The 12688-nt window shown below is 30.4% G+C and overlaps 1 protein-coding gene across 7 annotated transcripts in view; it reads left to right on the top strand.

The window, feature by feature from the left end:
- Positions 1-11558, top strand: part of LOC143056777 (kazrin-like) — a 71537-nt gene extending 59979 nt beyond the window's left edge. For 6 of the 7 annotated variants that reach the window (XM_076229934.1, XM_076229933.1, XM_076229938.1 and 3 more), the window contains 6 exons: positions 686-798; positions 1542-1776; positions 3983-4084; positions 5039-5205; positions 6572-6689; positions 7933-11558. In XM_076229934.1, coding sequence (XP_076086049.1) covers positions 686-798; positions 1542-1776; positions 3983-4084; positions 5039-5205; positions 6572-6689; positions 7933-8100 — 903 coding nt within the window. In that variant the 3' untranslated portion in view covers positions 8101-11558. The remainder of the gene's footprint in view (positions 1-685; positions 799-1541; positions 1777-3982; positions 4085-5038; positions 5206-6571; positions 6690-7932) is intronic. The other variant, XM_076229937.1, reaches the window with a different exon arrangement.
- The last annotated feature ends 1130 nt before the right edge of the window (positions 11559-12688 follow it).

Genomic DNA, 12688 nt, shown 5'->3' with positions numbered 1-12688 from the left:
ATTGCCAATTATGAACAATTATTCACCAGAGTTCAAATGATGGGGGAAATAAATTATTAAAGGCCACCGTAGCTATGAAACCCTTGACATGAAAATGAGAATCATTTCATATAAAAAAAAAATTATTGGTTTGATTGAGAAATGAAACATTATATAAAACAAGGTGTGAACTAAGAACACAGAAAAACAAGGCATGAACTAAGAACACAGAAAAACAAGGCATGAACTAAGAACACAGAAAAACAAGGCATGAACTAAGAACACAGAAAAACAACTTCCTGACTATGGACAGGGAAAATAATGTGATGGGGTTATAAACATGATTTAAAATATTTTGGAGTATTAAATTTATGTTTTAGAACATGTCAAGGGAGTTAACTAGATTTGATTTCAAAGATATTGATAAGTGCTTAGTGGTAATAAGATCTATCATCTTGGACCTCTGATAGCAATATAATCCTTGAAAATTGATATCCCATGAGTAAAAATGAATCCATAGCATAACATATGTACTGCTGTTTGATATTGAACAAAAGTATAATACATTTTAAATGGACAGAACTTAAGTTTTCTTTCATTTTAATTTAAAATTTGTAAATTTGGCTAGGTGTTACTTGGTTTAAATGATTTGGAGCTTGGCTCAGCCTTGTCTATTACTAATCCTATGCATTGTAACTTTGCCTAGGTGTTACTTGGTTTAAGTGATTCAGAGCTTGGCTCAGCCTTGTGTATCACCAATCCTATGCATCGGAAGAAGATAAGATTGGCTGTTGAGGAACAGAGAAATCCAGGAGAGGCGTAAGTATATACCTAGTACTTTTGCCAATAAATGACAAAAAAGGGAGGGGAGGCTTTATTAAGACATGAAACATTGAAATAATGGTACAGTTTTATAATTAATTTATATGCCTCAGAATCCATCAGAAATTGTGATTTTATTTCTATTCTTCATCTCATCATTTGCTGTTAATCTAGAAAACACAGTTAAAAAGCACACACCTAACACCAAGCTCAAGCTGGTCCCACAGCTCCAATTTACCGTTTTAGAATCTAATGCATTCTGGGTAATATTTCCATAAGCATACACCAAAACGTTGTGATTGGTTTGAAACGTGATAAACAAAAGAAATTTTTTAGTTTGCGTCAACCAAATGTTATGAAATGCATATCAACTTTAACCTTTCTATGAGTTGTGTCTCATTATAAAAGGAAAAAATGCTGAATTTTTTGTTTCCCTTCTCTAACTTTAGTTTGCCTCAAATGTTATGAGTCTTATACACAATGCTTATTAATACAAAATACAGACCCAGTTTGAATTTTGGTGGTGTCACTTTTACTGTTTCTGAGTAATGTCTGTTTACAAATAGAAAAATTGTTGAATTGTATGTTTCTATTCTCTGACTAAAGTTAGCCATTAGCTGTGTCCCACAGACACATTCCCCATTTATTTAAATCATCTAACTGTATAAAAGCATTTATCAAGGTGAGAAAAAATCTTTTTTTCTTTACTCCAAGTAGTAAATGTGAAAATTGTATTTCAGAAAATATCCCAAAAGTAGTAGGTTGGACCACACGTGGATTGCTCATCGATGGATACCAGATCTAGGACTGTCTCAGTATAAATGTGAATTTGAAAACAATCTTGTCGATGGACGTATATTGAACATTTTATCGAAAAAAGAAATGGAAAAACATTTAAATATTCATCGGAAGTTTCACCATGCTAGTGTATTACATGCCGTTGAGTTGCTGCGCAGGTTGAATTTTGATAAAGAGGTAAGAAATGAATTAAATCAGGTACACAGCCAAATTTTGCTCACATGAAATAATATTTAATGGTGTACGTCCAAGTTGAAAAAAATAAGCCCAAACTTAAAACTTTTGTTAACCCCTCATACTTTGTAGTACAAGTATCATATATTCCATTGAAAATCTTATGTGAATTTCACGTGAAAGCTCAAAATTTGCCTGTGTATGTTGTTAATTTTGCATAAGAAGAAAAATATTTAACGTTTTGATTTATAAGTTAAGATATACTGTTGAACTGCCATTTATGTATTGCTTATTTGTATATGCCAATCTTAAGAGAATACACATATTTATTTATTATCCAAAAAATGTGAAAATATTGGTACTGCACAATGTAGTATCACATTTTTATGGCACTTGCATTTTCAACTTGGATTGAAATTGTTTTTATTCCTTATACTGTAAATTTTCGAAATTAATAGAATGAAATTCAAAACAGTGTAGCTGTGGCCATTGATTGACACATTAAAATCATCCATTGACTTGGACAATTTACGTGAACGTTTGTCTGTAACGACCACTGTTCACGACGTACCTACGATAGACATTTAATTTGTGGGGTCACCAAAGGTTTCTTAACGCCTTTAATTATAAAATAATTCGAAAAATTAATCAGGAATAACCTTTGTGTTTTGATTTATATAATTGATATAAATCAAAATATCGTGTTATTTCTGATTAATTTTTCGAATTACTTTATTTAGGTGTTGAGAACCTTTGGTGACCCCATAGTTTAAGTGTCTTTAAAAAGTACATAGTGAGCATTGGTCATTACATACAAACGGTCACCTAAATTGTCCCAGTCAATGGATGATTTTAATGTGTCAATCAATGGCCACAGCTACACTGTTTTGAATTTCATTCTTATTTATAATAAATTATTATTGTGACTCCTTAATCTTATTAAGTGATTGCAAATAAATTATATAAGAATGTAAACTGCTGAAATTATGAAGGCAAGTTTTTATTACGGCAAACCTGATGCTCTAGCTTTAATTTGTATTAATTTAATAAAAACTTTGCAATAATTTCTGATTTTACCATATTGGAAAATCACATTCATGATAAATGCTACTTCAGAATCATATACCAACATCCTGGTCTTTTCAGGAGTCACATGGTCAGTAATGGTTCATATTCATTCAAGTCATATGAAACGAGTGACTGGTGAAAAATAATGTTTATCCAATTCTTGAACCAATGCATGTATATATCATAAACTTAGTCTTCTTTGCACTATTTTATCATTTTTACCCAAAAATACCGTTTAATTGTCATTTTTTTGCCCCAGCTACAATAGTAGAGGGGCATTATGTGTTCTGGTCTGTGCCTCTGTTCGTACATTTGTTCGTCCTTTGGTACGTCCGTCCGTGCATCCGTTCGCTTCAGGTTAGTTTTTGGTTAAGGTAGTTTTTTAAGACGTTTAAGTCCAATCAACTTGAAACTTAGTACACATGTTTCCCATGATATGATCTTCATAATTTTAATGCCAAATTATAGTTTTGACCCCAATTTCACAGTCCACTGAACATAGTAAATGATAGTGCAAAGTTCAGGTTAAAGTTTTTGGTCAAGGTAGTTTTTGATGAAGTTAAAGTTACATCAACTTGAAACTTAATACACATGTTCCCTAATTTTCATTCCAAATTAAAGTTTTGACCCTAATTTCACGGTCCACTGAACATAGAAAATGTTAGTGCGAGTGGGCATCCGTGTACTATGGACACATTCTTGGTTTTTCACTCTGTCTATTATGAAGTGAAAATATGCCAGCTCATTAATATTCGTGTTTTGAAGCCGTAGTTTACCGATTGTCATCTTAAAGTAAACATTCAACAAAGAAGCACGGATATTGAGCATGTGTATAACATGAACAATCAGATAATAGTTTATTTCAGTTACAGATCCATGCGTATTGCCATCACCAGATTTTTACGAGTAGGGTCACGCTAAGGTCACTTTGAATACGGAAATTATGTCCACTAATTGCTTCCTGGAAGCAACCAATTAAAAAAAAAGTAAACTTTTTCTCAATTTGGACAAATTGAAGAATTTTCTTCAGAAAAGAGTATCTTTACATAAGTTTAATAATGACAACTATCCATTTTGTTATAAAAAACATATGCATAATTTTTTTTTAATTTGAGGTTTCATATGACTTAAAATATTTCAGGTGCTAATTGAGCGAAGATCAAAGAGTGAAGAGGGTGACACTGATCCTTTGGTCTGGACAAATGAACGAGTCATTAAATGGGTACAATCAATAGATCTTGAGGTATGACCTGTATGACTTATATGTTAATAATCTAAAAGTTATTTTTCCAAAAGACAAAGGTTTATAAGTATTTGAATTCATGGTTTCAAATTTTCATTTACAAAAAAAGAACTTCCTCTAACTTTAGTTTGGCCTCAACCACATGTTGCAAAACTTCTGCACAATGCTTATTACGATGAAATTCAGATAAAGTTCAAATTTGGGTAGCAAAATATCTACCTTACCTAAGTAATATCCCTTTATATGCAAACCAGGGCATCATCTGTGTCCTATGGAAATATTCTCCATTTATTTCTTCACAATTATCATCAATTACAAAAAAAGTATTGATGTGTCATTTTTGATTGGTTATTTATGTGAGACAAGGACCAGTAAAAAGATTGACCTATTATATAGATATGAATTGTAAATATGTGGGTGATTATATTTGATTGAAAAGTGTAGAAATGAAAGTTTGTATGCATTTGCATTGAAAAAAAAAAAGTAAAATCACAAAAATACTGAATTCCAAGGAAACAGAGAGTCCCTAAGCAAATGGCAAAATTGAAATGATTTCACCATATAAAGATACCAGGATTTAAATTTTGTATGCAGGAAGTCAGTCATTCAATCTTCAAAAGACTCATCAGTGACATTCAAATAAAAAAGGTTTAAAAAAAGGCAAATAAATTACAAAGTTGAAGAGCATTTAGTACCAAAAGTTTCAAAAGAATTTTCTATACACAGCTAATGTAAACTATTTAATACTGTGGTAAAAAATCTCTATAGGCATATAGAATTGAATGTTTAAGAAGGCAAGCATTTAGATAATATGTTAAGGGAGACATTTTGTTTAGTGTAAACAGGACAATAGTTCAAATAATCTGACTTATTTTAGTTCCCTGTATGTTTTGAGTTATTTAATTATTGTAACTCTATTTCTGTTTTTTAATTCTCTGTTTACCTGTTTTATAGGAGTATGCAGAGAATTTAAAGGATAGTGGTGTACATGGTGCTATTTTAGTTCTAGAGCCTCAGTTTAATGCTGACACCTTGGCAACAGCTCTAGGCATTCCTCCGTCAAAGTCGTACATCAGACGACATCTCAAAACCGAGTTAGAAAGTCTAGTCAAACCAGCAAGGTAAATATGTGTTTCCCTGGCAACATTGGTATGATCTTTGTCAATGATTTGTTTGTAAGTGTTCACATCTTCTCCTAAAGCAAAAGAGCATTTGTGATCCCGGCATGATGTTCTGTGTTTCCTGCAATTAACATGCATCATATCACTGACTGAGAAGCATGCATCTTCGCTAGCCAAGGGTAACAATCTGACCTTCTCTTTTTCACCCATGGCAGATTAAGACAGAATGTATGTATATAGTGAACATAGTGCCATCTAGCCACAGAGAGAAGCCATGCCCACTCAAGACTACATCATAATTGACCAATGACAGCACATGTACTCTTTAGTTTGAAGGGCTGAAAATGATTCTCTGTCCAGTGTTTTGTAAAATTTGATAAATCAAAATCTGCATATTGACCTTGACATTAAAACATTGCATGAGGAACATACCCAAGAATTTTAATAAATTGATTAAGAACTTTAGAAGTGTCACTAAATATTGTCGGATGTTTTGGGGATAAAAACTTGTTTGCAAAATCTGCAAAAGCCATTTTTGTATACATTTTCTTCTTTACAAAATATCATCTTGAAGGTATTTTTTTATTTGATACTGCAATGACCAATGGAAATTATAATCACTTGGATCCCACATTCTGACTGAATCTGTTGAGGGTTAGGAGAAGGAGGTTCGATAGTCACCCATGGGTATTGAAGATAAGAAGCATGTTTCATCAAACACTATACAAAAAACTCAGTTGAATGATTTTGGATTTAATTTATGCAGGCGTTTCACAAATTGGAAAATAAACATTCATCTTGCATTTTAAATTTTACTTTAGTAAACAATCTTTAGTTTTTTAAATGCACACATCTTGTCGAAGTAAAGGATGTTAAAAAAAATGTATTTTTTTACAGTGAATATTGGAAATGCATGCAGCATTTCAAAGTCCCTTTGTCATGGTAATCTTTCATAGAACCACATAGGTTGTTGCTAATTAGTATACATATGAAACTTACAAAATTGCAAAAGTAAAACACAAATAAAAAAACAATGACTCTTTTCTTAAAAATCTTTGTTATAAAAATTAATCGTAAGTTAATTTGAAATGATTATGAATTGTTAGCTTTTTACTGATCCTGAAAGCAAATTTAAAAGACACAAATCTGTTCTTAGACAATCATCTGAAAATCTACTTAAAAAATGATTTAGATTTAGATTTCCATCATTCAATAAACATTGTACCAAATCACATAGCGATTTGATTTAAACATTTATGTGTGTCCACCTTTGTACACTAATCTGTGTCCACACCTTTCCATTGTTTTATTGAATGTTTGTCCACGAGAGTGCCACTAACACAACACTAACCATTTTCTTTTTCAGAGATAATCTCACTTTAAACAATAGCTTCTCCACATTGGGCCGAAACTCAACTCTGGGTCGGTCGTTTCGTGGTCCAAATTTGGACACAAGCGGAAGCAAAACTCGTATTAGCTTCAGGGTAAGTTTTTATACATACAGACTGTATGGGCTTTGCTCATTGTTGAAAGCCGTGCCTATAGTTGTTAATTTCTGTGTCATTTTGGTCTCTTGTGGAGAGTTGTCTCATTAGCAATCATACCACATCTTTTTATATGTACACTATTTATAGGAACAGATAGGATATGAGTCTCCTAGAAGAAAATGACACCAAAAATATCTTGAATTGCTTGGAAGTAAAATAATTTTTAGAAATCTTTTACTATAGGATAGAAAACATATGATATTGGGTTTACATCCATCCATGTCTCAAAATCAGTGCATACAAAGCAAAATACACACAAAAAGCATAAGAATTAGAACAGGGCTTTGATTACTGTTTTTCAGTAAGGAATCAGTGCTTTTTTTTTGCTTTTTCTTTTATTATCTAAAAAGATGCTGACCCCAAGTGATCCAAAACATTTATTTTAAGAAGTCAATATGGATTTTTCAAGTGTTTTATTATATTACAAGGAATTCAATTAATATGTAACAACATGTTTGGATATTCTGTTGAAACTTGTCTTTTTGATTACACGGTTGTATGATTGTACTTTTTACAAGTTGTTGCCATGGTAACAAGCAGTTCATTTTGCTCTAGGAATCAATTGCCATTCAAGCACCTGATTTCAAACATTACAAATTTTTTGGCAAATATAAGTAAACTCTTCATAGATACCAGGTTTAAAGTTTTGCACACCAGAAGCATGTTTTGTCTACAAAATACTCATCAGTGATGCTTTAATCAATAAAGTATGAAGTTGAAGAGCATTGAAGTTAAGAAATTCTGAAAGGTTTTGTCAAATGAAACTTCTTAGTATTTAAAAAGACATTATTGCTATTTGTGAATTAGCAAACTTTAGCCGAGGTTTTGGGACATTTGAAATATTGACTGCATATGACCATTGGTTTTGTTGCATCAGATGGGTGACGTTCTAATTTTATGAGAATTTCGGATGTGTAATTATAGCAGAAAAATAATGATAGAGTGCAATTAAATAAGTTGCCTAGAAAGAGGACAATATGAATATGATGATCTCTAAACAGATTATGAAATTTTATATGATATTTTGAAACTTACTTTACTTAAAACAAGATTGATTTAATAAATTTGATCAGGTAACAAAATATCAAGATTATAAAACCTAAGGTATCAAAAAATATATATTATCTGTTATTAGACAATTATAATGTATATTTATATTTATATTTTTGTGTCTTTTCAGGGCTCTCTTGGGCGGGCCTTTGGCAGGAAAGTCAAAGAAGACCTCAACAAGCTCACAATAGATGTAGAAACACCAAAACGCAAAATCTCCGCCCCATCAGACTTTAAACATAATACATTACAGTCAGTGTTCGAACAGGAAATCACACCCAAAACTAATTCATCATAGCATTAGCCTAGTCTTCAATTGTTTAATTCACATGTTTTGTTAATATGACATTATTGTCCCTGAAGACTTCTGTTTATTCATTGTTGATGATTGTTGTGTTTAACGACCCTGACTGGTTATACAGCCTTTGCAGGGTCGGTCAAAAATTATTAAACACCTTCAAAAATGGAAAATTTTAATTGAAAAAGGTTTTATTTTGAAAGTTTTATATTTATGTTCTTAAATTTTATTTTTTTTTGTTTTTTTTTATAAAGTATAAAAATATAGGTCCAACTATGGCAATTTTTTAATTATCATTTTTGTGTTCATAAACAGATTGTTTTAAGTATATGTAACTATTTTTGACACTTTTTTCTTAAGTTAAAGTAAGGGAGGTAACAATATCATAATGTTAACTATAAAGGAGTTATCTCCCTTAAGACTTGTTCACCCTTTCTTGGATTATCCTTGTGCAGTCTCAGGGGCACACTGCCATTGTTTACACTACATGTGAATATTGTACTATTACATAATCACACAATATCTCATTTTTTTAGGCCACACCATATGAATTTGATGTTAATTTGGATTCTTTATTCCTAATTTTTGCACAAAATGAAACAAAAGCATATCATGTAAAGGAATCCTCATTTGTTTCAGTAAGTGATTTTTTAAGTTCAAAGATATTTGCTCCCTTACAGTGCTAATAGAAGATGGAAATGTTTTGTTTATTAAGCCTTTAAAAAGACTGCTCATTTTGAAAAAAGGAGAAACTCTTTTTAATTAAAAGTTTGTGTTCAAAAATTTTATATAATTTTAAATGACGGAAATACATTACACCTTTTTATGATTATTTTTACTCTTTCTCGAGTTCAAGTCTTAAGAACTTTGATAATAATTTTTGAATAATAACAGTATTACATGTACTGATTTCTTTATTTTCTAAGATAAATGTTATCACAAAAGAACAACTTAGTAATTTGGTGTGGCCTAAAATATTTCATTGTATTTCATGACATTATTCACAAGGAACAGTAGATGTAATGTAGATATTAAATACAAGCATAATTCATTACTTTTTATAATTTACATATCATTTATACATACACACAAGCATAATACCAAAGACTTGAAAGTTTTTTTCAGTATTGAAATGTAATCAAAATTATCTCCCTTATAATTATAAAATTTAGGGAGAATCAAATTATCTCCCTTATATTATTAAAATTTTGGGAGAAAAGAAATTATCTCCCTTATATTGTATTAATGTTGGGAGAAAATGTCATTTTATTATAACAATCTTAGACTATTTGAACTATTTGTATTTGCAATGTCAGTTGAATTGATCCTGTATTTTAAATATAAAAATAATATTTTATGAAATCTTGTTTTAGGTATTTATTATTAGAAAAAACTATGATGCAATTACATTGTATAAACACATTAAAAGTTGCAATTTGTACATTTAGAATATGTGTTTTTCCTGACCTCAGAAAAACAGTAACAACAAAAACATTCATAGAAATTCAATAGTTATAATATTTATGGACATTTTTATGACAAATTTTTATATTACAGTATAACATATTTAACTTAAATGTTTTAGTCTTTCATGATTTTAGCAGATGATTTTTAAACGACGTCTTTCATTAGAATTAATTATCAATATTAAGAACATGCATACTTTAGAATTTTATGTAAATGACTATTTATTTTAAAATCCCATGACAATCAGACATTTTATATACTTGCTATCATGACTCGATGCAATCAGTTTTTTTTTGTTTTTTTTTTTAAAAGTCAAATTAAATATAGTAACCAAAAAAATGACATGTGTTCCCTTTAATTTACTCAGTAGGTCTAATAGTAGGAATATTCAACTCTCTAAATAGAATCTAAAGCTCATAAATATGTATAAAATATACGCATTTTGAATTGGTAAAAACCAAGATTTGTTCATTTACATATGACAAATGTATGTAACCTTATTTATCATAATACATAAATGTATATGTATATATATGTGTGTATAATGTGCAATATTAATGTGATAAAAATTGTGTGTTGTGAACTAAAAGATTAATCGTGTACATATAGTTAAAGAATCATTTACCAATAGTTTAATAAAACAGTTTTGGCAAAAACTGTAAAAGAGTCATTTTGGATTTTCTATAAGTATCTGATGCTGAAATATCAACTATCAATGAATTACCCAGAGTTCTGCAAAGTTATGTTGTTATTAACATTAGTTTTCTTACCCTTCCCATTTTTGACCTTTTTTAAACTTTAGACCAAGCATTAGAGTAATTTTAAAATAATATCTGGATTAGCTCCCTTTGTACAAAGAAAATTCAGTGCACCACAAACTAGAATTTTGTGATGTTCCTTTCATTTCAAAAAACACTTTTATGTTAATTATTTGAAACAAAAATATTTGTAAATGACATATAAATGAGAGTAATGTTTGTTATTTATAGGTATACAGGGTTGTTAAAATCATGACTTAATAAATAAGGCCATATGCATATATTTTTCATTCTAGGATTTTTTCTTGAACCAAGAATTGTAAATTTTGTTAAGTTGATGTTACATTTATCATCCTATTAATGAAATTCACATTTTTCTGATTGTTCCTGCATCCTGAGTTATAATAAGATGATTTACAAGATAAAGAAGCAAACTTTTACTGAAAATACAATTCCAACACAGTGAGAACATTTCTATGACATTGTACAGAACAAATGAGTTATTATACAGATTTCTAAGCCTCAGTATACCAATATGATTGTGTCTGATTTTAAATATTGGAATACTGGATACTTGTATTCAATTTAGGCAGCTGCTTCTTTTGAATTTCTCTTGGGTTCTCATGATTTATCATGCCTTTACCACGACGTGTATAACAAACAACTGAAATTTTAATTTTAGAATGAAATTTAAAAAATTTAATTTCAGAATTTCATATATTTTTAGAATGAAATTTCAGAATTTTAAATTATCAGAATGACATCAGAGAGAAAATCAAGTAAAGATTTAGAGGGCTTATAAAATCTTTTGTAATTTATTATTATCCTATAACCTGAAACTGGGGACCCCTTATGGAGCTACATATTATGCAGACTTTTCACAAGTTCTTCTCTAATATTCCTTGTTGGGGTCCCCTTTTTCAGAGAACTGGACCTGCAACTGCCCATAGATCTTTAGATTCTGAAACTTTATAACAATTGTTAGAATAATGATTAATGCAGGACATTTTAAAAAATTATTCTGTTAAAGTTTCAGGTGATGAAAGTCTTTTTTAAAGTAGATATTTTTATTGTTTTATTTAATTGACGAGCATTTTTAAGTTTATTTAATGAGACATGTTTGTGTATGTTAGATAGAGAATGTGTGGTGAAGTTAATTGTACATTTTAAGTTTTATGTATATTTTGAAGCTTTTAGCTTAAAGCCTAAAATTAAAATCAAAAGTATTTCAAATGTCTTTGTTCTTATGTCTATGTTACTGCTGGTGGAAGTTTCCTCCTCAAGGGTACTAATAGGGTACTACAAGCCCATTGTTGACATGAGTTATTATTGATATGGTCAAAATTTAATATGATAAACAGTTTCCAAAACTGTGCATTTATCAATAGATTTTTTACTTCAAGGAAGATTACTGAAGCTGTCTTGGGCAAAACTTTTCGGAAACTTTGTACTTTTTCAACTTCTTTTTTTAAGACAAAACACAAAAAAAAATTGCTTATAGTATCTGAGATATGGACTTGACCACCAAAAATTAACCTTTTTCACTGATCCATGAAATGAGGTGGAGGTCAAGTGAAAACTGTCTTATGGGCATGGGGACCTTGCAAGGTACGCACATTCCAATTATAGTTATCCTATATATATTACTTATAATAAATGAGAATTTAACATGACAAAAAATCTAAACTTTTTTATCAAGTAGTCACTGAACCATGAAAATGAGGTCAAGGACATTGGACATGTGACTTACGGAAACTTCTTATCATGAGGCATCTATATAATATACAAAGTATGAAGCATCCTGGTCGTCTACCTTCTTAACTATAAAGCTTTTTAGAAATTAGCTAACAGATCAGCCGCCGCCGCCGGATCACTTTATTTATATAATCCCTATCTAGCTTTCTGCAACAAAAGTTGCAGGCTCGACAAAAACCATGCATCACAGACTGAAATATCAATCAACACAAATCCAATGGGTTTAGTGTAAACATTATTTCACAAAAAGAAAAACACTGTTTATATATTGATGATCCAGTATATGTATGGTTCACCTCTGTAAAACACACTCACAATAAATGTCTACAGGTCAAGGTCACAGTCCTACACAAAAGGCATGTACCTACTGTGGATTCATTTTTATGCCCCACCTACGATAGTAGAGGGGCATTATGTTTTCTGGTCTGTGGCTCTGTTGGTTCGTCTGTTCGTTCGTTCGTTTGTTCGTTGGTGCATTCGTCCACAGGTTAAAGTTTTTGGTCAAGGTAGTTTTTGATGAAGCTGAATTCCAATCAACTTGAAACTTAGTACATTTGATGCTTATGATATGATCTTTCTATTTTTAAAGCCAAATTAGACTTTTGACC

Source organism: Mytilus galloprovincialis, chromosome 13, assembly GCF_965363235.1.
Source record: "Mytilus galloprovincialis chromosome 13, xbMytGall1.hap1.1, whole genome shotgun sequence".
NCBI classification, from domain to species: domain Eukaryota; kingdom Metazoa; phylum Mollusca; class Bivalvia; order Mytilida; family Mytilidae; genus Mytilus; species Mytilus galloprovincialis.
Note: the sequence above shows the minus strand (reverse complement) of the source record. Positions and strands in the feature narration are given on the sequence as shown.